The sequence below is a fragment of the Ailuropoda melanoleuca genome, chromosome 14 (genome assembly GCF_002007445.2).
Source record: "Ailuropoda melanoleuca isolate Jingjing chromosome 14, ASM200744v2, whole genome shotgun sequence".
NCBI lineage: Eukaryota > Metazoa > Chordata > Mammalia > Carnivora > Ursidae > Ailuropoda > Ailuropoda melanoleuca.
In genome coordinates, this window is record NC_048231.1 from 51,771,927 (window position 1) to 51,798,466 (window position 26,540).

General features: G+C 41.2%; 1 protein-coding gene across 1 annotated transcript in view; it reads left to right on the plus strand.

The window, feature by feature from the left end:
- LAMA1 (laminin subunit alpha 1) overlaps positions 1–26,540 on the plus strand; it is a 165,711-nt gene that overhangs the window by 30,795 nt on the left and 108,376 nt on the right. Inside the window, exons 4-5 of the mRNA XM_034642580.1 lie at positions 23,304–23,546; positions 24,948–25,127. Of these exons, the coding sequence (XP_034498471.1) occupies positions 23,304–23,546; positions 24,948–25,127 (423 nt within the window). The remainder of the gene's footprint in view (positions 1–23,303; positions 23,547–24,947; positions 25,128–26,540) is intronic.

The following is a 26,540-nucleotide window of genomic DNA, read 5'->3' on the forward strand; positions in this document are numbered from 1 at the left end:
GATTTTATTTATTTATTTGACAGAGATAGAGACAGCCAGCGAGAGAGGGAACACAAGCAGGGGGAGTGGGAGAGGAAGAAGCAGGCTCATAGCGGAGGAGCCTGATGTGGGGCTCGATCCCATAACGCCGGGATCACGCCCTGAGCCGAAGGCAGATGCTTAACCGCTGTGCCACCCAGGCGCCCCTCAGCCATATGTCTTGACGCAATAGGTCATGTCTTCATATTTTTAAATTTCCCTAAAGAAAAAGAGAAAAGAACCCCCTTTTAGCCTGTCCTTTGTTTTTATTCCAATGTTGAGAAAGTGTCTGCAGAAGATTTTGGTTTTCCCATCACTTTTTCTACTTCTATTTCTATTTTTTTAAGGAAAAAAATATAGCCATTTCACCATCAGGAATGTGATATGATATGAGTTTAGAGCCAAACTACTAGCTGGACATTTTCCATATAGGTTTCAGATTCATGTTGAGCTATCATTTATCTTGCAGTGTGTCAAGTTTGACTTCTGAAGGGAACTCTCTTGCTTTAGGTTGAGTTGAGCCAGTTTGAGGAATTCTAGGGGCACATCAGTTTTAGGTCTTAAAGGCATATTTCAAAAATAGGCATGTAAGCATTGTTATAGACATTTTGGTAATTTTTAGCATTTTTAGATCAGCTTCCAGATTAAGATTACATAAACTAATTGGTACTCCAAAACGTCTTTACTTTTTATACAGTGTAAAATTTTTGTCATGCTTTCAGTTTTAAAAAAAATACATTATGCTCATATCTGAGCAGATCTCGCGGATTTGTTTATTTATTGAGCCTTTCTATTATGGACATTTTTAATATGTAGAAAGCATATTCCAGTGGGCATACATAACCCACCTCCTAGATTAAGAGATTGTTAAGCATTTTGCAACGTTGGTTTTGTCTTCCCACAGAGTTTCCAGGTGAATGGCAGTCATTGTGATATTGTGCCAATACAGTATTTTTTGTATCTTCAAAAAATAAAAAGATCTGTCCTGAATAGGCACCATGCCATCAGCAGCCCCAACAAAATTAACAGCAATTTCCTAATAACTATTTCACCATCTGTATCGAATTTTCCCAATTTATCCACCAATGTCTTCTGTAGCTTTTTTTCTTTTTTAAACCAGGATCCATAAAAACCTGATCGTTAGACTTCTTAAATCTCTTCTAATTTAAATTGCTCTCTACTTTTTTTCTTTTTTTTAAGTATATTGACTCTTTAAATAGACTAGGCCAGTTGTCTTATAGACTATCCTATAATCTAGGTTTGTTGGATTGTTTCATTGTGGTCTTGTTAACATGTTCTTTTATGCTCTCTATTTCCTATAACATAAACTCAGCTCTAAAGACTTCATTCAATTCCAGTTAAATAATTTTGACCCAAACACATGATCTGTGATCCTGGCTACTTCTGTTGCTCCCAAGGCTGGTTGTCCCGCTAGTAAGGAGGCTAATCCATTAGGTACTAATGGTCAATCTCTCCCTTGTAAAGTTATCTCGCCTTTCCCCCACATTTCACCCTTGTTTCCTGGGTCTTATCGATACTCAGATCTAGAGCATGGCTACGCCTGCTGATGACTCTTTTCCCTTGTCAGAATCTGTGTGTTTCCCTGTCAAGCCAGCCATTATCCAGCTACTTGTTAATTTCTAGATAATACACTCCATGAGGGCAGGGACCCCCAGCTGTATTCTGCCTCTTCCTCCTCCTCTTGTCTTTCACTTTCCTGGCCTGTTAACATTCACTGGGGCTTGCCTTGTTCATTCTTGAACACCCAGGCCTTGGCAGAGTTGAGGCTCTGACTAAATAATTACACTGTGAATCCAAGCATTGTTCCCACATTCCCCTCTGCTTTTTTGTTCACAGCCTGGTTGAAAGATGATAATCAGCAAACAAGCCTTTTGACTGCTTTGTTTCACTTCTGTAAAAATGTAAATTCTGTAGTATAGATTTTGAAAGTACAATTGTAGACAGACCTTAATATCGTCAGGAGTTATAGCAGCATCATATCAAAAATGTGGTCAAGTAACTTAATAAACATGTCAGCTCTCTGAGATTTTACAACCAAATTATCAGCTTCATTCTGTGTTGGCAAATACTAAAGACTTCAATCCCATTCTTGGTTCTCTAGCTGATGACCCTGCTGAAATTATATCATTTTTTTAAAGATTTTATTTATTTATTCAACAGAGAGAGAGACAGCCAGCGAGAGAGGGAACACAAGCAGTGGGAGTGGGAGAGGAAGGAGCAGGCTCATAGCAGAGGAGCCTGATGTGGGGCTCAATCCCATAACGCCGGGATCACGCCCTGAGCCAAAGGCAGACGCTTAACCGCTGTGCCACCCAGGCACCCCTTTATCATTTGTAACCTCCATGGTATCATGTTTGGTTACATGAAAGATATGAGAAAAAGTGGTGTTATCAGAAAGTCCATAATGTTGTCTAGTTTGCAAAAGGATTTAACTACACAGTGTTTGCCTTAGTAACACATTACCAGAGGAATGATTAGATTTATTTTTTACTTCTTTAAAATAATGCCTGCTATTCGTCTGGCATTGATTCACAGAATTGTTGAATTTATGCCGTTAGATATTTAGCAGTATCTTACCGTAGAAAACAATGCATGGGAATTAAATGAGAGTGGTGCTTTTGTTTTAAGAAAAATAAAACTGAGGAGTCGTCCTAACACATGTAAGGCTAACACATTATGTGGGCAGTCTACATAACAAACTACCCACTGTCAAGTGAGTTAGGAGCTTGCTCCTGGGCACTACACCCCGGAAGTAAGTCAGGGGTCTTTTGTGACAACTTAAAATTGTAAAGAAATCATTTTGAATGAGGGATAGCATGCACATTTGCTGGATCGTGACTTCGGTGATGGTCACCATTCTTTTAGGCCCTGCTAATTATATGAAAATAGACTCCTTATGAGAGTTTCTCAATAGAGGAAGCTAAGGATTTCCAGTGTGAGGCACAGCACTTTCAAAGTTAAGACACGAGGCAGAGGCAGAATCTTCAGTTATTAGAGAAATTGAAAAATCAAAACCACAGGGAAATACCACTTCACACCCATTAACATGACTATTACTAAAAAAGAGCAGGAAATAACAAAGGTTGGTAAGGGTGTGGAGAAATTGAAATCATTGTGCCTCGCTGGTGGGAATGTAAAATGGCACAGTGCTGTGGGAGACAGGATGGTGGTTCCTCAAGGAGTTCTTTTCCACATGATCCGGCGATTCCACTTCTAGATATATACCCACCCTGCAAAGGAATGCAAGAAGATTGCTGCACACCCGTGTTCGGAGCGGCATTAGTCACAGTAGCCAAAACATGGAAGCAACCCCAGTGTCTGCCAATAGTGAATGGATAAACAAGGATGGTACATAAGTGGAATGGAAGATACTCCTGCCTTCAAAGGAAAGCAAATTCTGACAGCCGGAACAACACGGACGGACCTTGAAAACATGCTACGTGACATAAACCAAACACAGGACAAATACTGTATGATTCCACTTACAGGACGTACCTAGAATAGTCCTGTCTAAAGAGACAGAAAGTAGAACGCTGGCTGCCAGGGCTGAGGGGAGGAGGGAACAAAGAGTCCGTGCTTAATGGGTGCAGAACTTCAGTTTGGGAAGATGAAAAAGTTCTCGAGGCATCCGGTGGTGATGCTTGCACAACAGTGCGAATGTACTTAATGCCACTGAACTGCACACTTAGAATGGCGGGAATGGTCATTTTGGATGTTTCTGTACATTTCACCACAATTTTTAAAAGTCAGCTACTGTGGCGTACATACTGATTTGTATCAGCCTGGGTCCGTCTACTCAGGAAGACAGAAGCCACACCAGTTATTTAGAGGGATGGATCAGCACGAGGAACAGGTTAAACGGTGGTGGAGAACTGGGAAGAGAGTACCAAGGGAACTCAGGGTTGCTGATGGCTGCAGGGGAATCTCCGGATGTGCTGGGTTATTTGCACCCAGAAGCTTGGAGGAGGCTGCCTCATCTCCCTGCCTCCCTCCTCCAACCTTCCAGCCTCCTGCTAGTGCCTCCACTCAAAGCCCCACAAAGCCCACTATAGAAAGGTGGATTTGCAGTTGCCCCACAAGGCACAAATACTGTCTTCTTGGTAGGTGATCCCTTTGTCAGTTCGACCCTGTAAACACAGAGACTGGCCTGAAATCCTGGAACAGAATTGTGCTATACCGTGGTTGGCCAGATCCTGAATATGCTTATATTAAGTTTTTAGAACAACTTTGGAATGAAGATGCAAAATTTAGAATTTTCAAGGTGAAACCATGTTCTGCCTTCTGATAACATCGACAAACTAGGTATGTCCTTAGATCTGGGCCGAGATACCCTCTAGGGTGACCCCTTGGAGCTGTGACTTTAAGAAGGACAGTGGTGGACGAAAAGGGAGGCAGTTCTGTTTATTTATGGATGTATTTATTGTTACTTTTTGATTGTGTGGCATGGTGGAGACATATAACGTGTAGTTGGGCGATATGCTGTCATAATTTATGAAGTGGAAGGCTATAGCATGAAGAATGAAGGATTGCTCCGAGTCAAGCACCTGACAAATTCCACACACTAAATAAACGTGAACTCCCTCTTCTTCTGGCATATTTATAGTCCACAAATGACTTTGAAGTCCCAAAGATCTTTAGATATCACCAGGGGAAACGTTAACCAAGACCTTGATATAATCTAATTGGAGTTAGCCAGTAGGATTAGGTTAAGGGATGCAATTAAGTAGATGTTGAAAAATAAATTCATAAGTCAATAATTCTATTTTTTTTTCCTGGCTAGGAAAGCAATATGGACTCATGGTAGAAAAATTAGAAGGTTCGGGCAAGGGTAAAGAGGCGGCAGCACTTACAGTCCCTTCACTCCAAAGCAGCCATGAATAACATCAACATATTGCTTTTACACTTTTGCATGCATTTCTGTATATTTAATAATGCTGCAAGAATGCTATCATGTATTACATATTTATTACGGGTGTTACATCATCAAATCCTCATACTCACACTATGAGTTTGGTCCTACTATTATCTCCTTTTGACAAATGACAAAACGGAGACTCAGGGAGTTCAGGTAACTCGCTCAAGGGTAGGACTCCCTGAGGTTCAAGAGCCGGGGCTCTGTCTGCCTCATCGGGAAATCCCACCCCTTCAGCTGAGATTTTTGATGTATGTTGTAGTGTCCCGATATTTTATTTAACTTCGTAGCATGAGCATTTCCAAACGTAACTAAAACTCATATAATTTTTAAAGCCGTCACAATATTCTTCTACGTGGCTTACCCATCACTTGCATCACCCATGCCTGACATCATAGTTGTTTTCTGTTATGGCTAATAACCGGAGCTTGCAACAAAAAGGGATTAACCTCATATGTATGTCAATGACGTAATGCAGTGAATGCGTATCAGTTTCAAGGTTCATACTGCAAGTTTGTGGTCAGCTTTATTTTGATTTTCACATTAAAAAGGAACATTTATTGCCTGTATGTGTATAGGAATCTATACATAAACTTCATGTATGAACATGTATATATAATGTGTATATGTAGGACTTATACAGTTGACCTTCGAACAACATGGGGCTTAGGGGTACTGATCACCTACGCAGTTGAAAATTTGTGTATAATTTTTGACCCTCCCAAAACTCAACTACCAACCTGCTATTGACTGGAAGCCTTATCGATAAGATAGTCAATTAGCACATATTTTAATGTTATATGTATTATATACTGTATTCTTATAATCAAATAAGCTAGAGAAAAAGAAAATGTTACTAAGAAAATCATAAGGAAGAGAAAATACATTTATGGCATGTACTGTATCACAAAAAATCCATGTATAAGTGGACCCATGCAGGTCAGACCCATGTTACTCAAAGGTCAAGTGTATGCAGTATATAGATTATATATAGTATGTATATATAATGTATGTATGTTATATATAATGTATGCATATTATATATAATGTATGCATATTATATATAATGTATGCATGTAATATATAGAATTTAATGTTATAGAATTAAAATAATATAGAATTTAGTCAGATAGTGTTGTAGAATTATATATAGTAGGTATAGAATCTATGTATGTGAGCGTACAATCTACATATTGTATATTCATATACAATGAACATATATTGGAGTCTTTATCTATATATATGTACACACATATACATAAGTACATAAGTATAGCTTATAGACTACACAGCATTTTTTCCTCATCCATATGATTTTATCTGCTCTCCCCAACAATCCTGGAACATAGATGCTTTCTTTAGAGGCAAGCACATTGCAGCACAGGGCAGCTGAGTAGGTTGCCCAGGGTCCTGTGGCTCTATGCGCTGAAGCTGGGATTAGAAACCGGAACTTCTGGTTCCTTACGTACTCTGCGGCACCATCTCACCTCTCTTTTTCCTGGTCTGCTATCGCTGTTTTCCTCCTCATTATGGGGAGACTGGCCGGATCTCTTAAAATTTCCTCCTAATTTGGGATAGTGCACACTCTGCCTAATCCCCCCCGCCCCCTGCCCCTTTCTCTTTGCTCACGTTGCGACTCCTCGCCGTGTCCTTTCCCTGGGTTGACTAATAGATTTGGGTGCTACCTATCATGTGCTTTTTGGCCAAGAAGCAGGAAAATGAATCCATGTTTTGTATTCTCCTTTGAAAGTGTTGAAACCTGGGCAAACAGTTTCACTGGGGGTGGTCAGGTTTGTGAGTAAAAATTGGTAACATTCCTTTAGAAGATAAAATGTGTTTCATAAAAAGCGGAAATGTTTCCTATGGCACTGAAAATAAAGCTGCCTTTTGAAACAGTGCTTTATTTTCCGTGTAGGTTTAATTAGGAAGTAGCACTTTGTTGAGGGAATGTAATCACAGAAGGGCCTTTGTTTTATGCAAACCTTGAGACAATAGCCGCTTGTTTACTGGGTTTTCTAAAACCTCATTAATTTGAATGTCTGGTTTTTTTTTTCCCTAAAATTTCTGAAAAATGGACCAGAACTAGATTGAGGTTTATTACTGTGTCATCCAAATAGAAAGTGTTTGCTAAGCACATCGACTGGGTAAGTAAGAAAAGGACAGATTGCAAAGTCTTAAGACAGAAAATCTTGGAAGATTTTTAAAACAAGAGCTGCATGTACATTGGAGCTTCTCATTACAAGTGAGTCTTGGCTATTCACTAAAAGAGGTCAGGCAGAGACCCTTCTTGGAAACTGTGGTAGGAATTACTGTTACCATATCCTTGAATGTATTCAAAATGATTCATTCGGTTTCAATTTTCTGTTCCTTTATACTGGTCTCAATGAATTTCGGATATTAAGTTTTTCTTGAATTTGTTTGGCAATAAGAATAGATTGGAAGAAATCTTAAGCTCTTCATTGTGATTTGAAAGTAAGCCACACTAAATTCGTGTCCTTCAGACATTTTTATCTTTCTCGTCCTGTTCTCTGCAAAGCTGCTATTCTCATAGATAAGTCTTTCTTTTGTTTTCACACTTTTATCTCATTCTGTTGTTTCACACACAACTACTCCAGTTATCTACTGCGTATCTATCATGTAAGAAATCACAGCAAACCTCTATGACTTAAAACAACAGCATTTATTTTATATCTATCCCGGTTTCAGTGGGCCGAAATTTCAGGAGGGGCTTGATTGAGTGGGGTGTATGCCTAAGGTTTCAGTCCATGGGGGTTGGAGGTGGGGCAGTTGGGGAAGGAAGTCTGGGCAGCTAGGGAGGGTGCTGGGAAGCTGGGGAGGGGGGCCTGGACTGCTGGGGAGGGGGTACTGAGGCAGCTAGGAAGAGCGTGCTGGGGCAGCTGAGGGGGGTGCTGGGGCAGCCGGTGGGGGATGGTCAGTCTCTTCCTTCATGTGCTCTCAAGACTTCTCTGGGTGGTCTTTCCACCTGGGCTTGTGTGGGCTTCCTCATAGCATGGGGGCCTTAAGGCAGAGTGCCTATATGATAGTTCACAGCTCCAACACAGGTGTTCCAGAGAAAGTGGCAGATGTTGTGTCCCCATGTAGACCTGGCCTCCAGAGTCATGCAGCATCACTTCCCTGTGCTCTGTGGGTCCCAGTCACTGAGGTCAGCAGAGATGCCTGTAGAGGAAATGGGAAACAACTGCAGCCTGTCGGTGTGGGAGGGCTGAACAATTGGATACCAGTTGTAAAACCATCACTGTCTCATCCTTCTGAAAATGGCTCTCTCGGAGGGCCTTCTGCCAGCCTCCCACTGCTTATCCTGAGGTGCCACACCTTTATCTTTAGGAATTCTAAAGAGCTAGAGGACCAAATGGGGATACAAATATCGCACCTTAAATTGTCCAGTGTTTGTGATCGGTGAGCTGAGTAAACTCAAATAGCTGAGTCCAGGCTTTAAGAACTACGTGGAGTTTTGTTTCTTGACAAGACTTACTTTTAAGCTTTAAGTGATAAAGCTTACCAGTGATAAAGCTTGCCCAACAGTCAAGCATACACATTTTTCCAGTTAGCACAGTTCCGTTTTCAACTCCCTCCCCTTTTTCTGTTTTGAGTGGTAGGGTACTGTCCTTACCATGACAGTATATGTCTTACTCAACAGGGCCCCTCAGACTGGGCCTTGGGAAGGATTCTGGGAAATCAGCAAAGACAGTCTCAAGACTCTGTCAAAATATACTTTTCTTGTCCCCAACTGTTTTGGCTTCAAAATAAAGTTGTCGTGTGTATGTATGGAAAGAAAGGAAGGTCTGTTCTGAAATCATTATTTCTTCCTGTTATATTGAAGCTAAAAAAAGATAAGTTTTAATTCCTGAAGAAATATTTCTTTGAAAACTATAGTGCAGTTGGAATCCACTGTAGCATTTGCTTTTTTTTTTTTTTTTTTTTTTTTTTTTCTGTTTGCTTAACAGTCTGCTCAAATTGCAACATCTTTACCTCTAGAAAGTTGTAACAAAAAAAAGCAAAGTCGCTCAAGGTCTTCAATTGACCTTTTCTCTATGCAGAAATATCTTTTATTTTGATATAGAAGCAGAGATTTTTTAAATACAGGAAATACAGAAGAAAAAAAGTTTTATTTAAAAAAAATTTTTAAGTAGGCTCCGCACCCATCGTGAAGCCCAATGTGTGGCTTGAACTCAACCCTGAGATAAGACCTGAGCTGAGATCAAGAGTCAGGCGGTCAACTAACTGAGCTACCCATGCGCCCCATAAGAGGAAAAAATTAAAAACAAAACAAAACAAAACAAAAAAACCCCACAACCATTTGTGATTCTAATTGCCAGGAATTACCTTTTGATCTATTCCATCATATCTGAGAACACTGCACATATTTAATAATTCATGCTCTCTGCTTTTTGGCTACCAGGGTCTCAGGATTCCTTGAATGAACAAGACAGTGACAACATGGGGGAAAGCCCTTAGCCCAGGGAAGTGTGCAACAACCAGGAGCTTCCTTATATATATTGGTTATTATCGCGGCCGCTTCAATTGTTATGTAAGGCTGAGCCTGGCCCTCGGGCCTTCAGATCTAGTGGGGGAAATAGGCAAGTAAGCAGACCTCTTTGGTCCAGTGGTGTAAGTTGTGCAGGGGTTAAGGATGCTTGGAGAACACATAGGAAGGGCAGCTTAGGGAAATCAGGGAGGCAACCCAAAGGAAGGGAGTGAAGAGAGGGGACATGCAATGAGGAAAGTTACATAGCAGAGCAGCTAGGGAAAGGCACGTTTATGGAGCTAAAAGAGTGCTTCCAGTCCTGTAATAAATGTCTTCTTTCATTTTTCCTGTTGATTGAGATACAGTTTACACATCGTGAAATACACCCATCTTAAGGGTATAGTTGGGTGGGTTTTGACAAGTACAGACGCATGTGTAAGCCACAGCCTTATGGAGATGCAGACCAGATAGGGAATCTCCCTCTGTGCCTTTCCTGGCCAGCGCTCCTCCCGCCCCTTCCCCTCCCGCCACCTGAGGAACCACTGTTCTGAGTGTTTCTCACATGAAATTAGCTTGGCCTGTTATATAATATAGAAATGGGGGTAAACAGTGTGTCGTTTTGTGTCTGGCTTCTTTTAGCCTTGTAGCTGTGAGATTCATCCACTGTTGCTTGTATTAGGGGCTTGTTCGTTAATTTCTGGGTATTTTATTTCACGAATGTACCGACATTCATTTCTCCATCCTCTTGTTACGGTCTTTGGGTTATTTATTTATTTTTTTCTCAAGGACGATTTTATTTAATTTCTTGAGATGTGATGACAGATAACATTGTGGAAGTTTGAGATGCACGACTTGTTGGTTTGAGACATTTATGTATTGCGATATGATTACTATAGTAGCTTTAGCTAACATTTCTATCATGTCATGTAATTATCACATCTTTTCTGTGTTGACAACAATTAAGATCTAGTCTCTTAGCAGCTTGGAAATTTCTAATACAGTATTGTGGACTATAATCACTGTGTTATGCATTAGATCCAAGAACTTATTTATTGACTAGTTGCTATCACTTTTGACTGTTGTAAATAAAGCTGCCATGAACATTCTTACAAAAACCTTTTTTTGGACATACGTTTTTATTTCTCTAGGGTTGGAATTTCATAAGCGAAGGATATGTCAATATTTAACTTTATCAGACATTGACAAACCACTGTCCAGAAAGTGTCTCGAGGCAAAAAGCTCTTCTCCCTGGAATCACCATCCTGTGCTGCCTACTGTCCAATATTTTAGAACCACTCTTTTATATCTTTATCCAGTTTTCTCGATGTTTACTCCAGGAGGGCCAGGCAGTACCAATTTCTTCTTCATGCCAGCATCTAAATGCCTATAATTTTAAATGGCATAATAGTAGGTCACCATCTGGGGACATGAGAATTTATTCAACCTGTTCCCATTGTTGGACATGTGAGGCATTTCCAATTTTATAAAATAAGGCTGCAGCAAATATTTAAATATTTTTGTGACTGTAGTGCTGATTATTTTTTCATGTCGATTCCAGGAAATGGGATTCTTGGGTCAAAGAGCCTAACCATCTTTCAAATGTGATCTGTACTGCCTTATTTTTTCAAAAATATTGTCCCTTTATAGGCTCACTGACAGCGAATGGAAGTGTGTGTCTCAGAACCCCTCAGGAGCACAGAGATGAACATTTCCTTTCAATTTTTGTTCTCTGCTAATTGAATAGCAGAGCATCTCTTGTTTATTTATTTATTTATTCATTCGTTCATACGCTTATTCAGGTGTAACATATATATATATATATTTTTTTTTTTTTAAAGATTTTATTTATTTATTTGACAGAGAGAGACAGCCAGCAAGAGAGGGAACACAAGTAGGGGGAGTGGGAGAGGAAGAGGCAGGCTCCCAGTGGAGGAGCCTGATGTGGGGCTCGATCCCAGAACACCAGGATCACGCCCTGAGCCAAAGGCAGACGCTTAATGACTGTGCCCCCCAGGCGCCCCCAGGTGTAACATATATTGAGTGAATTATGTCACTGCTGGGCTGACTTCAGATGCTTAAGCAATGTTTATTTGTTCTTGTCTATTATCTTCACATGGATAAATTATGTCAGGATTATTAATCTCTACGGGAACAGTCAAATTGTAACATGGTGGTGACATTTTTGGATATTTGGATATCAGAGCAAGAAGCAGGACAGAATTTTCATATTGTAACACAAGAAAAAAAAGGAACTCTAAATATCATTATTTTGAGAGGTGCCAAGAATAACTACCACACTTGAGGAAAATCACTAAAGATCTGATACTGGTACCTTACATCCATTTATAAAATTGAGCATTTTATAAAGTGTTCTCCTCCAAATATTATTTCACACTATGCTTACAATGTGAGATAAGTGAAGAACATATTGGTTCAGATCCACATTCATTGTGAATAATGCAGTGGAATGTAGAGAAAACATCCTCTGGATATGTCAGTTTAAGCCTGAATTGTGCAAAACATCAAATTTAGTTTTATAACTCTCTAGACGGTAGGAAATTAAATATTTATTAATTAGGTGCAGTGATTCTGGTAGGAAATTAAAAATTTATTGATTAGGTGGAGAGATTTTGGAAGTCTCACTCTGTAAGTATGAGTCTTGGTGAGATGACAAAACTGTCACAGTGAGAAAGGTAGGAATTCTCTAGTGGCTGATGACAGTCTATGCCAGCACATTTCCTCAGACCTGGGAGCCCTGTGAAATGTTTTCGCAGATACTTGGAGGGCACTGACCTGCTCTGGCCTGCCTTTTATGCGCCATAAGGTACGGAAATGAAGGCTGGGAAAGCTGTGAGATCAAATTAAAACCTGCAGATTATTAGCTGGGGAGCCGCAGCTGTCCAAACCAAGACATCCTGAGAAGTTTGGTGAAGTCTTAAAACCACTCATTAGCCAACGGGGGTGGTGTAAGCTTTCTTCGAGTAACTGATAACTACGATAATAAAGTGTTTGCTTGTTGCTGAAAACTAATAGACTTGATTGTGTTGAGAAATTTTAGATTTACAGAAAAATTGAGTGGGAAATCCCAGCGTTCCCACATACCCCCTCTAGAACAGCTTTTGATCAAATGTGGGCATTTGTCATATTTTTAAAAGAAAATCATCAAGTGACTGATCGTAGAGTCAGTAGTTTCTGAGACCTTCCCCCTCATATTTAGAGGGTGACTGAGAATTGTCTGTCCTATAATTTAACATTTTCTCTCTTCTCTAATATCTTATGGCATGTCATCAGAGCATATTTTCCTTTGTTCTTCGTACGATAGAAGCACAAGAAAGCTAGAGAGATGACCATGTGGTAGGCCTCTGTTGGGATGGCCACCATGGAGGGTTATGTCTTGCTTCACTCCAGAATGACCCGGGGGGACCAGGCAGGAAGTGGCTGCCCAGAGGTCAGCACATGGTTTAGGAAGTAGCCCCAGGGAGGAAAGCATCCCACCTGAACCGTGGATCTCCAGACAAGGTATCACCTGGCCTCCTTTTCCTTTTCAAACCCTAACAATCTGAGGCTCGGGTTTTGTATTTAGTGCAGTACCATCACGCCTTCATGAGAACACGACAGAAATAGGGTCGTGGGAAAGGTAAGATTCCAGCCATGCCGTCTGCGCCGTCTGCTTGACCTCCCCATGGCTTCAGTGGTTTCTCCAGGGTTCCCTGACTGGAAGTATCACACTCCCACTCACGTTCAATTTAGAAATCTCCATCTTCCACGAAAAGTTGAATCTTCGTGCCATTTACTTTTCTTTCCCTATTTTCACATCTTTTTACTTCTTGAGGAAAATATACATAAGATTGCCATTTTAACCATTTTTTTAAGGGTACAGTTCAGTGGCATTAAGTATCTTCACATTGTTGTACGACCATCACCACTATTCATCTCTAGAACTTTGTCACACTTGGTACACTAACTCCCTATTCCTCCTGCCCTTCCCCAGCCCCAGTTAACCAGACCTCTAATTTCAGTCTCTATGAATTTGACTACTTTAGGTAACCCATGTGGGTGGAATAGTTATTTGTCCTTTGTGTCTGGCTTATTTCACTTAGCATCATGTCTGCAAGGTCCATCCATGTTGTAGAATATATTAGAAGTTCATTCCTTTTTAAGGCTGAATAATATTCCATTATAGGGATACCCCAAAGTTTGTTTACCCATTTATCCATTGATGGATTTTGGGGTTATTTCCATCTCTTGGGTGCTGTGACTAGTGATCTTGTAGACATGGATGGACTGGTATCTGTTTGGGTCCCTGCTTTCAAGTTTTGTGGGCATAGACTCAGAAGTGCAATTGCTGGCTCAAAAGGGAATTCTAGGATTAATTTTTTGAGGATCCACCAAACTGTCTTCCATAATGGCTGTACCATTTTACATTCCATCACATATTTTTAAGTAAGCAAAATGCTTCCTACATAAGGCACTTAGATATTCTTTTTTAAAAAACAGCTTTAAGTGTGATGATTTAAATGAGATAAACATCAGTTCAATGCCTGACAAGTGAGAGATGCTCAATGAAGTTAGCTGTATCTAAAAAAAATATGAGAATCTTTAAATAGGACAGACTAACTTTCCACATAAAAAATGCTTTCTAATCTCTCTAGTGCTAAAACTATAAATGATTCGGCTACATTTCGTGACCAAAGGAAAGAAACACATAATTATTGTTTCTAGAAGTTGTAAATGTATAACGAATAGGTTAATGTTTAATGCAGTTAGTCAAGTGCAGGTTTGCACAGCTTTTCTGGATGGTATCGCCAGTTGGATTTTTGAAGCTTAATGATTAGGGGCTCCTTTTACTTTCATAGAGTGAGATAAGGGAGGAGAAGAAGGGATATGAAGCTACAGGCCCCTAACCATCGTTAGAGCGACTGGGGTATCATGGGCCAACAGGAGTTCTAGCAGATGAAGTAAAAAGAAGTTGAGTTGAGAAGTTGAGACCTCTGCTTGGCCACTTTGTGTTTTCTTTCTCACTCACAGCTGACCTTTTAGAAAACTTTTTAAGACCCACTTGACCTTTTCTCTGCTTAGGTCTTGGTCTTCACTATGTCAACATTGCCATCTTTCCCAATTGCCTGGCACCCACATCCAATTGCGTGATCTTTTCATCCCTACTGACCCCACAGCTCCCTAGTTTTAAGGTCCTCTAAACGTCTAAAAGTTTGAACATGGTGCATGGACTCTTGCCCTGCCCAGTCTCCCTCCCACTGTCTACACTCAAGCCAGCCTGGCCTCCTGCCATTTCTATATGCTCTGTGCTCTGGCCTTGTGGGGTCTTCGCTCCCCGTCCCTTGGCGCCTTCTCTCCCTTTACCTAAACATCTCCTCCTCAGTCCTCTTCTCTTTCCAGAGAAGCCTTCTGCAACCATCTCACCTTTCCCAGACTAGGCTGGCCTCCCCCACTGCACCCAGACACCTTTAGTCTTCCTGGGGACTTGATCAATCACTGTCTTTTCCATTAGGGCATCCGGCCCACGCTGCGTCCTCCACTTCGCTGCTGTATTGGTTGCACCTGCCACAGTCCCTGTTACAAAGCAGATGCTCAAACAATGTTTACTGAATGAACCTTAAGTGAAAAATTCTTAGAGAACATTCCTTGTTCCCTTCCTCATGTGTCCTTACGGGGTGCAGCTCTAGGAGTAACATCTCTGCTTCTCTGTCCATCCCTCCTCCTCCCCAGGAAAGGAGCAGTCATTTTCCTAGCTGGCTGAAGAGCTGACCCCCGAGCACCCTGGAGTCATGTCTTTGTTCTTCTTTCACTGAGCAGATTGTTGTCAGGACACAGGTTCCTGACCCACAGGCCAAGGTCACTGAGCAGGTGTGCACACATCTGCTCAGCCTGTGACACAGAGGCCGTATGTCACTCATCGAAGCCACGACTTCCATTTTTCCTTTTTTCTGGAGTATTGCTCACTTCTTTCTTCAGTCTCTGTGACAGATTTCTGAGCCTACTTCCACAGTCAGTAGGGGAAGAAAGGAAAGTTATTTATTGTCACCTCTGCTCCAACCTGACAAAGGGAAGGCTGCATTTTGGGGAGATGCCTAATATAATTTCAAAGGCTAAGATATTTGTAGGTGAAACACTGGTGGAGGTTAGGCATCAGGGGATAAGAAATGTGCCTTTTGTATTTCTCAGATCCGAGAATGGTCTCTAAAAACATTTCACAAGCGGACTTATCTCATTCTAGGGGTTCTGGGCTGTCACGTGACGCTTACAGGATGGGGAAGAAAGGTGGCGATGCCTCCAAAGGGCATTGGGTGACGTGTCTGCTGGTGCTTTCGACGTGATTCCAACTTATCTTCCATAAAACTCAGCAAAATCATTCCAGAGCGCTCGCGAGATTGAGCTCTGGGAACAATTATGTGGAGACATACATGGAGACAGGAATGAAAACCAACCCCTTCCTTTTCAGTTTTGACTTCTTAAAGTGGTTTGACACTTTCCCTTTGAAATACTGCTAGTCATCCTTAAATGGAAACTGTGGCATGTGGCCCATGGGACAGCTTACTGGTGGGTCCTTTTTAAAATAGCTTTTCTAGTAGACGAAAAGCAGAACTGCCTCTGACAGATGTTTTGAATATCCTTTTCCCATCTTCAGATGGCTGGTTATGGGTGACTGTTTACTGTTAAGCCAGGCTCGTGCGGCTGTGCCCTCCTTTTATCGCTGATCATCTTTACACTTTTGCTTCTCCTCAGTGTCTACTTGAAGTATCTGAGCTTGCTTCCAAAGTGGCCATTCCTGATTTTCTGAGACGTGAATCTTAAAAAATTTAAGGAAAGAAACCGACTTGATCTAAATTGTCACTACTGGTAGCCAGTTCTTCCTCTCCCCAATAAAAAGACAAAAAGAAAAGAAAGGGGGGGGGGGGGGATTAGATTTTGACATGTTTATTTTGCTCTTCTAATGACAGCACCGAGTTTAAAGAAAAACAAATCTAGTTTTATTCCAGAGTTCTCTTCTCATTCACAAAGCTGTTTCCTTCTGTTAATTTTGTATCCCTGTTTCCCAAAATGAGGATATACCAGTAAAACAGCCAACTAAAATATGGTAGAAATGGCATTTTGAGGTCATTGTCTATATAAATAGAGGCCTACCTAAAATGTGCGTCAGATGTATCCTGTGTGCCAAGGAATCTTCTTACGCCCCAAACTTTGCTTGCTACACCACAAGATTATCAACTGCCTGGATGTTTGAGTGATGGATACTCTAAACCCAGAAGTGATTCGTGCCTGTGTAGTAATTGGCCTTCTAGTAACTAATAACTTCCATATTCTTGAGTAATAAATATTAATTCAAATGATCATTTTGAATTTTATTGTCTAATAATGTCATAAGAAGTAAAGCTTCGAAGCACAAATTCACTACTTTTATGGGGATAATTGAGAAATATTACTTATCAAATATACTTAACTCTTTGTAAATGTCATTTGACACATAACCTAAAACTCTTTTGTCTGAGTAAAGCTCTTTTCCATCACGTAAGAGAGAAAATATTCTTCTGTTCACCGTTGAGTGACTCACAGAGGCCATCAGTGCTTATACCTAGAATTTCCAGAGGGGGTCCCATGTGGTGTCTGGGTCCCCTGCAGATGACACGCTGAGGTCCAGCAGAGAGGAGCCGAGCTTTCTGCAGAGAGCAGAGACTTGATGTCTCCACGGACGTTGGAAATTAACCTCCACTGTTGGAGAATTAGATGATCTGTATTTTTCAGATGCCTGTGCGTGAGGTGGATATAATGTATTTAAGACAGCAGCCCGCATGGAAATTCCTGTCTGGATTCCTCTGTAGAAAGTGGTGTTTGATGTATGTCCACTTTTGTTATGCGACACTGTTTATGTGCATTCCAGAGATCATTAACAAAGGCCACTTGGTGGAAAACCTTGATGAAGGTGGATTTTGAAAGGGCTGTATCAGCTGCAGGTCTGGCAAGACCACAGTGACTCTGAGTCTGGTGAAAACGGCATCAGCAGCTTTGCTCAGCCAGCCTTGCATGGAGAGAAAAGGCGGTTCAGTCAACCATGCACACACACACACACACACAGCAACAGAAATATCATGGATTTTATCTGGGCAAACGTTTAAGATTCTATATACTAACATAGAGTCCCTCACTTTTTCTGTTATGTGCTCAGACCTACTTATCAATGCACAGTTGGTGAATCAGAGCTCGCGTTAATTTGCTAGGCCTGCCGTAGCAAATACCGAAGACTGGGCAGCTTAAACAACAGAAATGTATATATACTCAGAGTTCTGGAGGCTAGAAGTCCAAGGTCAACATGTTGGCAGTGTTGATTTCTTCTGGAACTTATCTTGTTGGCTTGCAGATGACTTCTCACTGTGTCCCCACATGTTCACCCTTAGGTCTGTGTGCATCGTGTCTGAATCTCTTCTGAAGTCCCCGGTCATATTAGATTAGGGCTCACCTGCATGGCCTCATTTAACTTGAACTACCTCTTGACCTTGTCTGCAGATAGGGGTTAGGACTTCGGCATATGAATTTTGGGGAGACACAATTCAGTCCACAGCATGGCTTAAGTAAGGACAAACTATGTTTAGATGCTTCATACGTTCCTCTTCCTCTTTCATAGATTTACAGCTCCCAGTCCCTTTCTTGGTTTGTTTTTTAGTCTCTTTTAATTTGGGGACCTTGAGGACTATTGAGAGATTGTGAGAACAATGCCCAGCTTCACAGCCCAAGGTCTTGATCAAGATAAGAGTTAAACATTTCCTTCCTTGAGGGATTGTCCTGAAGTTTCTCCCCTATGGTTGTCCTTCCATTTGATGTTATTTTCTTATAGATGGCTAAACTCTTAGTGTGAAAGCTGACAACAGTTTGAGGAAAATACAAGAACGTGGTATTGCAATAATGGAAAAACTAGGTTAGTACCCACCAGTTGCCCCAGCCTGGAACTTGGCCCTTCCTTTTCCTTGCCATCTCTACCAGTGTGGCATAGTGATTGAGGACAGACTGCTGGGCTCAAAGCCCTATAGCATGCATTTTAGTACCCGTGAGATCCTGGGATTACATAACCTTTCCACGGCTCAATTTTCTCATCTGTAAAGTGGCAGAAAAAACAATATGTACTTTCATAAGAAGAATTTAGTGGTAGATTTAGAAAAGCCAACAAATCTAATGAAGCATTAATAATTCTAATAAAGCACTTGGCATTGTCCCTGGCCACAGTAAGTGCTCCATAAGCATTAGCTGTTACTCATTTTTGTTTCTTACACACCCTCCTATTGCCACCCCTCTGCTCATCCCAGGCTCTTGCCGTAGAATGCCCAGAGTTAGCTGGAACAGCTGCCACTGCATTTGTTTAGATGTGAATCCAGTGTTCAAGTGAACATAGCAGTCTTTTATTTTGGTGTCACAAAAAAGAAGTTCAGCGAGCTTAGGTGTTTGTGGACATTGGGGGCCAGCACTCTTATTGGGACCTGCAACTCAGTAGTTTGTCTCTTAATTTCTCTATATATCAGCTTCTAAATATATAAAATGGGCACAATAATCATTTGGAAATCAAGGAGTTGTTTGGGATTAAATGAAATGATATACGTAAAGTTCTTAACATGCATGAAGTCATCCTATTAGTTCTTTCCATTTCAAATGTGAAACTGGAAAACAGAAGGTAAATGCATTTCATTTCAGCTTGTCCTTGTGAATTTCCTTCTACCCCTCTCTAATGGGCTGCCCCACTGCGCTGTCTCACTGGGCACCTCCATCTTTTAAAAAGATTTATTTATGTATTTGAGAGAGAGAGAGCAAGAGAGCACACAAGTGGGTGGAGGGGTAGAGGGAGAGAGAGAGAATCTCAAGCAGACTCCCTGCTGATCTTGGACCTCCACGTGGAGCTCAATCCCACGACCCTGAGATCATGACCAGAGCTGAAATCGAGAGTCAGATCATAACCAACTGAGCCACCCAGGTGCCCCTGGGCACCTCCATGTTTTAGAGTCTGGTTTAACATATTCACCAACGGTGAATGATCAAGGTTCCATGATCATGGAATTCTACTTCTATGATGAAAATATTTCTAAAGCAATTGGACAAGCAGTGAGCAAAGATGAGGGTATTCTCTCTTCAGTTAGTTTGGGCATCGCTATGAAAGCCAGTGGAAAACTATGAAGATTGGAGTCTGTCAACATGCTCCCGGACAGCCCTGGATCTTTGCAAAGGCAGAAGTATCGCACCGCCAGGCTGTATAACGAACTCCGTGTGTACTTCAGGATCAGTCCTAGAGGAGACAGTAAGACTAATTGCCAAGTACTTCTCAGAGGTGTTCAGTATTTCAGTAACATTAAAATTTGGTAAATCAGGGAAACATATAAATTAAGATATATATGCATTATAAAATTGGGGGACAAGGTTCTTTAAAATAAACACTGAAAAATAAAATTCATGTAATTATGTTCATGGGAGAATTTTCTGGAGATGTTTATGCCAGGATAAAATAGTTTTTGCATTATTTTAAAAAAATTTTAAAAAGATTTTATTTATTTATTTGACAGAGAGAGAGACAGCCAGTGAGAGAGGGAACACAAGCAGGGGGAGTGGGAGAGGAAGAAGCAGGCTCCCAGTGGAGGAGCCCAATGTGGGGCTCGATCCCAGAATGCTCGGATCATGCCCTGAGCCGAAGGCAGACGCTTAACAACTGAGCCACCCAGGCGCCCCTATTTTAATTTTTTTAAAAGGTTTTATTTATTTATCTGACAGAGAGCGAGCACAAGCAGGGGGATTCTCAGGCAGAAGGAGAAGCAGACTCCCAGCTGAGCAGGGAGCCCAATGCAGGGCTCTATCCCAGCTCCCCAGGATCGTGACCTGAGGCAAAGGCAAACGCTTAACTGACTGAGCCACCCAGGCGCCCTGCATTATTTTAATTTTTTTTTTAAAGATTTTATTTATTTATTTGACAGAGACAGAGACAGCCAGCGAGAGAGGGAACACAAGCAGGGGGAGTGGGAGAGGAAGAAGCAGGCTCATAGCAGAGGAGCCTGATGTGGCTCGATCCCATAACGCCGGGATCACGCCCTGAGCCAAAGGCAGACGCTTAACCGCTGTGCCACCCAGGCGCCCCTGCATTATTTTAATTTTTAAAAGTGGTCTTAATTGACAAAAATGGTTCTGGATTTTTAAACATGGTCTGTTCAGTCTACTTCAGCAGATACACGGTTGCTCATTTTCCTCATTACTGAAATCTGAGAACATTGTTTTACTTCTAATGTGCTTTAGAAACAGTGGTTTCATTTTAAAGGAAAATAGCACATGAATATGGGTTGTCCAGATATCAGACACACCTCTATCGTTTGCTAAGTTTGGTTGGAGGCTGTTTCTTGTAGGTGAATAGAGTTATGATAATGAAATATAGTTGTCTCTCCCAGAGAATGATTCCGTAGGCTAATGTAAAATTATTTGGCTTATGGTGGGTTAAAATTAAGGTACTCTTGTGTTCCTGGAATTGGAGAGGGCTAAGATGGGAGAAGCTAACAACAAAGACAACAAAAACAAAAAACCCAGAAGCAATAAGACTCAGAATAAGTGAATAATAACTTCGTTCCCAACACATACATGCATATATGTATATAGACACAGGTGTACATACAATAAACTCATATATGTGTGTACACATCTATATACATATACTATATATGTATTTTAAAAATAAAAAAATTGGGGGTGCCTGGGTAGCGCAGTCATTAAGCGTCTGCCTTCGGCTCAGGGCGTGATCCCGGTGTTCCGCGATCGAGTCCCACATTGGGCTCCTCTGCTGGGAGCCTGCTTCTTCCTCTCCCACTCCCCCTGCTTGTGTTCCCTCTCTCACTGGCTATCTCTCTGTCACATAAATAAATTTAAAAAATCTTAAAAAAATTTAAAAAAATAAAAAAAATTTGACTTTGGTTTTAAAAAAATCCCCTCTATTAATTTGGGTTATAGGAAATCTGGAGTAAATAGCAGTTCACATGGGAGAAGGCATTTTCTTGTATTGTTGTTTGCAACCCTAAACCTAATTTAGATTTACTAACAGAAAAGTGAACGTTTGCTAAAGCTGAATTACTGAAACGAGAAACATAATATTTCTACTATGTTTTTCCCAATTCAGAAAAACATTTGAAGTTTTATATTCAGTTCATGGGAACTGCATTTTTAAGTTAGGTTGTGTTCAGAGCATCATGACAAGGCAATGACGTCTTGTGAAATGATGAGTATTTTCAGATAAAGAGTTGAAGCTGAGAACTTTGGATTCTGGAGGTGATACATGATTGTCACATTTAAATGATTGATGGAGAGTTACATGAAATGGAATCAGCATCTTTTCTGCAGCTCCAGAGAATGGAATTTACGAGGCACCTTGAGAATCAATTCAGGGAAAGATCCCCCTAACAGAGGAAATTTCCATAAAACAAAAGAACTATCTTAAGAGCAGACGAATTTCCTGTCACTGGAGTGTGCCAAGAGGGGCTGGTTGGTGGAGAGATGATTCCTTCTTAGTGCTGAATTTGGGGCTGCATAGGACAAGAGTCCCTTCCAAATCCAAGATTTACCTAGCTAGTCTCCTCATACCATTAGTACATCCCCTTTCCCCCTGTATGCCAGCTCTACACTTTCTTTTTATTTCTTTCTAAATGAATAGTTCTTAATCTTTCAGAACAGTGTTTAATGTTTACAGAGAAATGAGTATAAAGTACAGTCTCATAGCTCCCTCACCCCTCTGCATCCTTTCCCCGTTTTATTCACATCTGCCATTAGTGTCGAGCGCTTGTTTGAGTGGATGAGGCCATGCGGATATATTGTTACTAATTAAGTCCCTCATTTACATTGTTTCACTCTTTGTGTTGCACAGTCTATGGGTTTTAACAAATATGTAATGACAGGTGTCCTTAATTACATATCCTACAGAATAGCTTCACCACCCTAAGAATCCTCTGTGGTCCCCTATTCATCTCTCCTTCCCCCCCCCTTGGCAACGACTGATCTTTTTACTGTCTCTGCATTTTTACCCTATCCAGAATGCCGTATTTGTGGAATTATATAGTACGTAGCGTTTTCAGATTGGCTCTTTCGCTTAGCAACATGCATTTAGGGTTCCTCTGTCTCTTTTTGTAGTGTGAGAGCTTATTTCTTTTTATCACTGAGTGACATTTTAGTGTACAGAAGTATCACACTTTGTCCATCCGTTTGCCTTTGGAAATTTTCCGTTCATTTAGGTAAATACCAAGGAGTGCGGTTGCTGGGTTGTGTGGGAAGAATATGGTTAGCTTTTGAAGAAACCGGCAAGCTGCATCCTGAAGAGGCTTTACCATTTCGCATTCCTGTCAGCAATTCATGGGAGTTCCTGTTCTTCCACATCCTTGTCAGCTCTCCATATTGTTCCTGCTTGGGATGGACGTCATTCAAACAGGCACACACATAGTGGACTGACTTTTCCCCCTCATATTCAGACGTCTTATTTCCAAATTACTATAAGAAATACACTTAAGCTGCCATTGGTGTAATGTTGTATCACTATAATCATTCAGAGTCCTGACGGAAAGATGCTGGAAACAAAAGAACGAGCACTTATGTTAATATTAAAACTGTGAATGATGATTGTAATAACACAGATGGATTTGTGAGAGTACTTTTTTGAGTGCATTTTGAAAAGCAATGCTGCCAGGAGAACATACACAAGACCTATTTCTGATCAACATTTATGCACAACTACACTCAAAGGCACGAGGAGGCATTAGTGAGCATCAGACAGTCATTCTGTCAGGAGGCCTTTGGATTTTTGAGCAGTCGCTACTGATTCTTGATTGAGATTTCTCACTCTCTTTGTTTCAGGTCTTTCAAGTCGCCTACGTCATCATCAAAGCTGCTAATGCCCCTCGACCTGGAAACTGGATTTTGGAGCGTTCTCTGGACGGCACCACGTTCAGCCCCTGGCAGTATTATGCAGTTAGTGACACGGAGTGCTTGACTCGTTACAATATCACTCCGAGACGGGGGCCGCCCACCTACAGGGCTGATGACGAAGTGATCTGCACCTCCTACTATTCCAGACTGGTACCGCTTGAGCACGGAGAGGTACTGTGCCCACCGCAGAGCCCTCACCTCAGATGTAGAGATAGCCGTTGTAAGAGCCAACGTTGACCACTCACAGTCGATCTCCCTTAGTACAGATTACAGAGATCTTTAATTTAACCATCTAGCTGTGTTCAAGGTATTGACGGGAGTCTCCTGATGATTGATGTCGTAACCCATACATTTCACCTTATTGATTTCTTCCTTTTGAGAAGAGCCTTCAGTCTTCCGTCTGCCGTGCCTCAGTAACTGTATCAGATCCTCTTAAAGCATCTCTCCCATGACACCAGGGCAAGAACATTTGTTGAAATATTAAAGGGGGAGCTAAAATGCCTCTAAAAGATGTAGTTCCTAGTTTTCTCTGTGAAGCTCTCCCCTTTGGAGGTGTTGAGGATTGGAAATGGCTTGTGAAGTATCCCAGCTCAGTGCTCACCACTCCCAGAGTGGCAGACACACTGCGTTAAAGTCAGAGTACAATCAAAAACAAGCATTCTGGGGCGCCTGGGTGGCACAGCAGTTAAGCGTCTGCCTTCGGCTCAGGGCGTGATCCCGGCGTTGTGGGGATCGAGCCCCACATCAGGCTCTTCTGCTATGAGCCTGTTTCTTCCTCTCCCACTCCCCCTGCTTGTGTTCCCTCTCTCGCTGGCTGTCTCTATCTCTGTCAAATAAATTAAAAAAAAAAAAGCAAGCATTCTTTTTTTTTTTCCCTTTTTTTTTTTTCATTTTCTTCTTTTTTTAATAGAGGAAGCAGGGTGGGGGCGCAGAGAGAGAGACACTCTTAAGGAGGCTCCACACCCAGTGCAGAGACCAGTGAGGGGCTGGATCTCACGATCCTGAGATCATGACTTGAGCCAAAATCCAGAGTCAAAAGCCTAACTAACTGAGCCACCCAGGCGCCCCCCAAAGAACAAGTCATTCTTTAGTAGTGCCTGGCTTGATGAGATAAAACTACAAAAGCTCTCCTGAGGACTCTTCACAGCAGGAATTCTGCAGCAAGCCTGCATTGTTTCAGGAGCAGAGATTAAGAAAGTGGGTATACAAAACTTCCTGGCACCTTCTCTCACTCTCCCAAGTCTGTTCCGGGCATTTAGAATTTGTTTCAGAGGAGTCGTAGCCTAATGATGCATGTTCAAATACCCTCAACACTGGGACCAGTGGTCCCATTAAGTTTTCTAGCAATGTCTGAAATACCGGAATGCATAACTTTGAATTAATTGAAGATATTTTGTGATCATGGTGTTCACAAGTAGTAATTAACAAATGTTGGGTTTCTATAAGAATCTAGTTGTTTGGTTTGCTATTAGATGGTATCAGTAAAGATTATGTCCTGAAGTTAAACAATCAGGGCTATATTTCTGCAGGCTTCAAATTGACATTGGTTCGTGTTGATGTCTTTATCTTTAGATCCACACATCGCTAATCAACGGCAGACCGAGCGCTGATGATCTTTCCCCCAAGTTGCTGGAGTTCACTTCTGCACGATATATCCGCCTTCGCTTACAGCGCATTAGAACCCTCCACGCCGATCTCATGACCCTCAGCCACCGTGACCCTAGAGACCTTGATCCTATTGTTACACGACGAGTAAGTCTATGGCAGGGCTCCTGCCCACTGTGAAAAGTTTATTTTGTTTAAGGAAAATAGACTTTTCTTTTTGATTGGCTTCGTCCTCCCAGGTTGGCCCTTTTTTTTTTTTTTTCTGACTTCATTGAAGATCATTATATATGCTTTGTTTAGAACGGCTCTTACAAACTAGGGGATAGTTCTGACATCGTGTCCTCGCCCCCCACCCCCATATCGCATAATGCCATTCTGTAGTGAATGTTGCAGTATTGCTCTTCACTGGTCTGACCCCACATCCAATCTTCAGCGAGTAAGTTGTTGCTGTTTTCACTTAAAAGGAAATTGTAAAGTTTTGAGTTTTAATTTACATTCGAGAAGATGTACAGATTTTAAGTGTATAGTAAATGTACAAGGCTTGTGTGGACAAATGTTTTCAAATCCCTTGGATAAACTAGGAGTGGAATTACTGAGTTGTAGGGTAGCTGTGTGTTTAATATTTAAGAATTTGTGAAGCCTTATGGAAAGTTGTACCATTTTGCAGACCAGCAACGCGTGGGAGTGCTGTTGTGTGACACACTGTCACAGATTTGGGTTGTCAACCCATTTTCACATCAGCCATTCTGGTGTGCATTGGTGACAGCTCCTTGTGATGTTAATTTGCATTTCCCTGATGGCACGTGTGAGCCGGTGCTTATTGGTATCTGATCGAGTATTTTGTTCATTTTTCATTTGGGTCATTTGTCTCCTTGTTGCAGAGCTATGAAAGACTTTAATATATTTTGTGTATAGTCCTTTGTCAGATATCAACATTGCAAGTATCTTCTCTGTCTGGAGCTTGCTTATTTACATTCCCATGACCTTTGAGAGGTTTTGATTTTAATGAAGTCCAATGTATTATTTTTTCTTTTATACTTAATGCTTTCTGTGTCCTTTCTGAAAACTACTTTTTTATTCCAGGTTTGCAAAGATGTTATCCTATGCTTCTGTCTAGTATAGTCTTTATAGTTTTAGCTCTTACATCTATTGTCATTCAAATTAATTTTTGTGTTTGGTGTGAGGTAGAGGTCAAGGCCGTCTGTTTCCCTGTATATGCATGCGACTGTTCTAGCACCATTTGTCTTTATGCCAATAACAAACGTCCTCAGTTGCTGTAGATTTTAGACTTAAGTCTTTCAGTCAGGTACCATAATAATTCAATATCTTTGGCTATTCTGGGTTCATTTTGTCTCCTTATAAATTTTAGAATGGATTTGTTAATCTCTACCCCACCCCCCAAATCCTGCTAAGATTTTCATTGGGCTTCTACTGGATTGATAAATCGTTTGGGAAGGATTTTGGAAGACATTTTGATAATATTGGATCATCTAATCCATGAACATGCTGTATCTCTCCACGTGTCTTGGTCCTCTGTAGTTCTTCTTAGTGAAGTTTTAT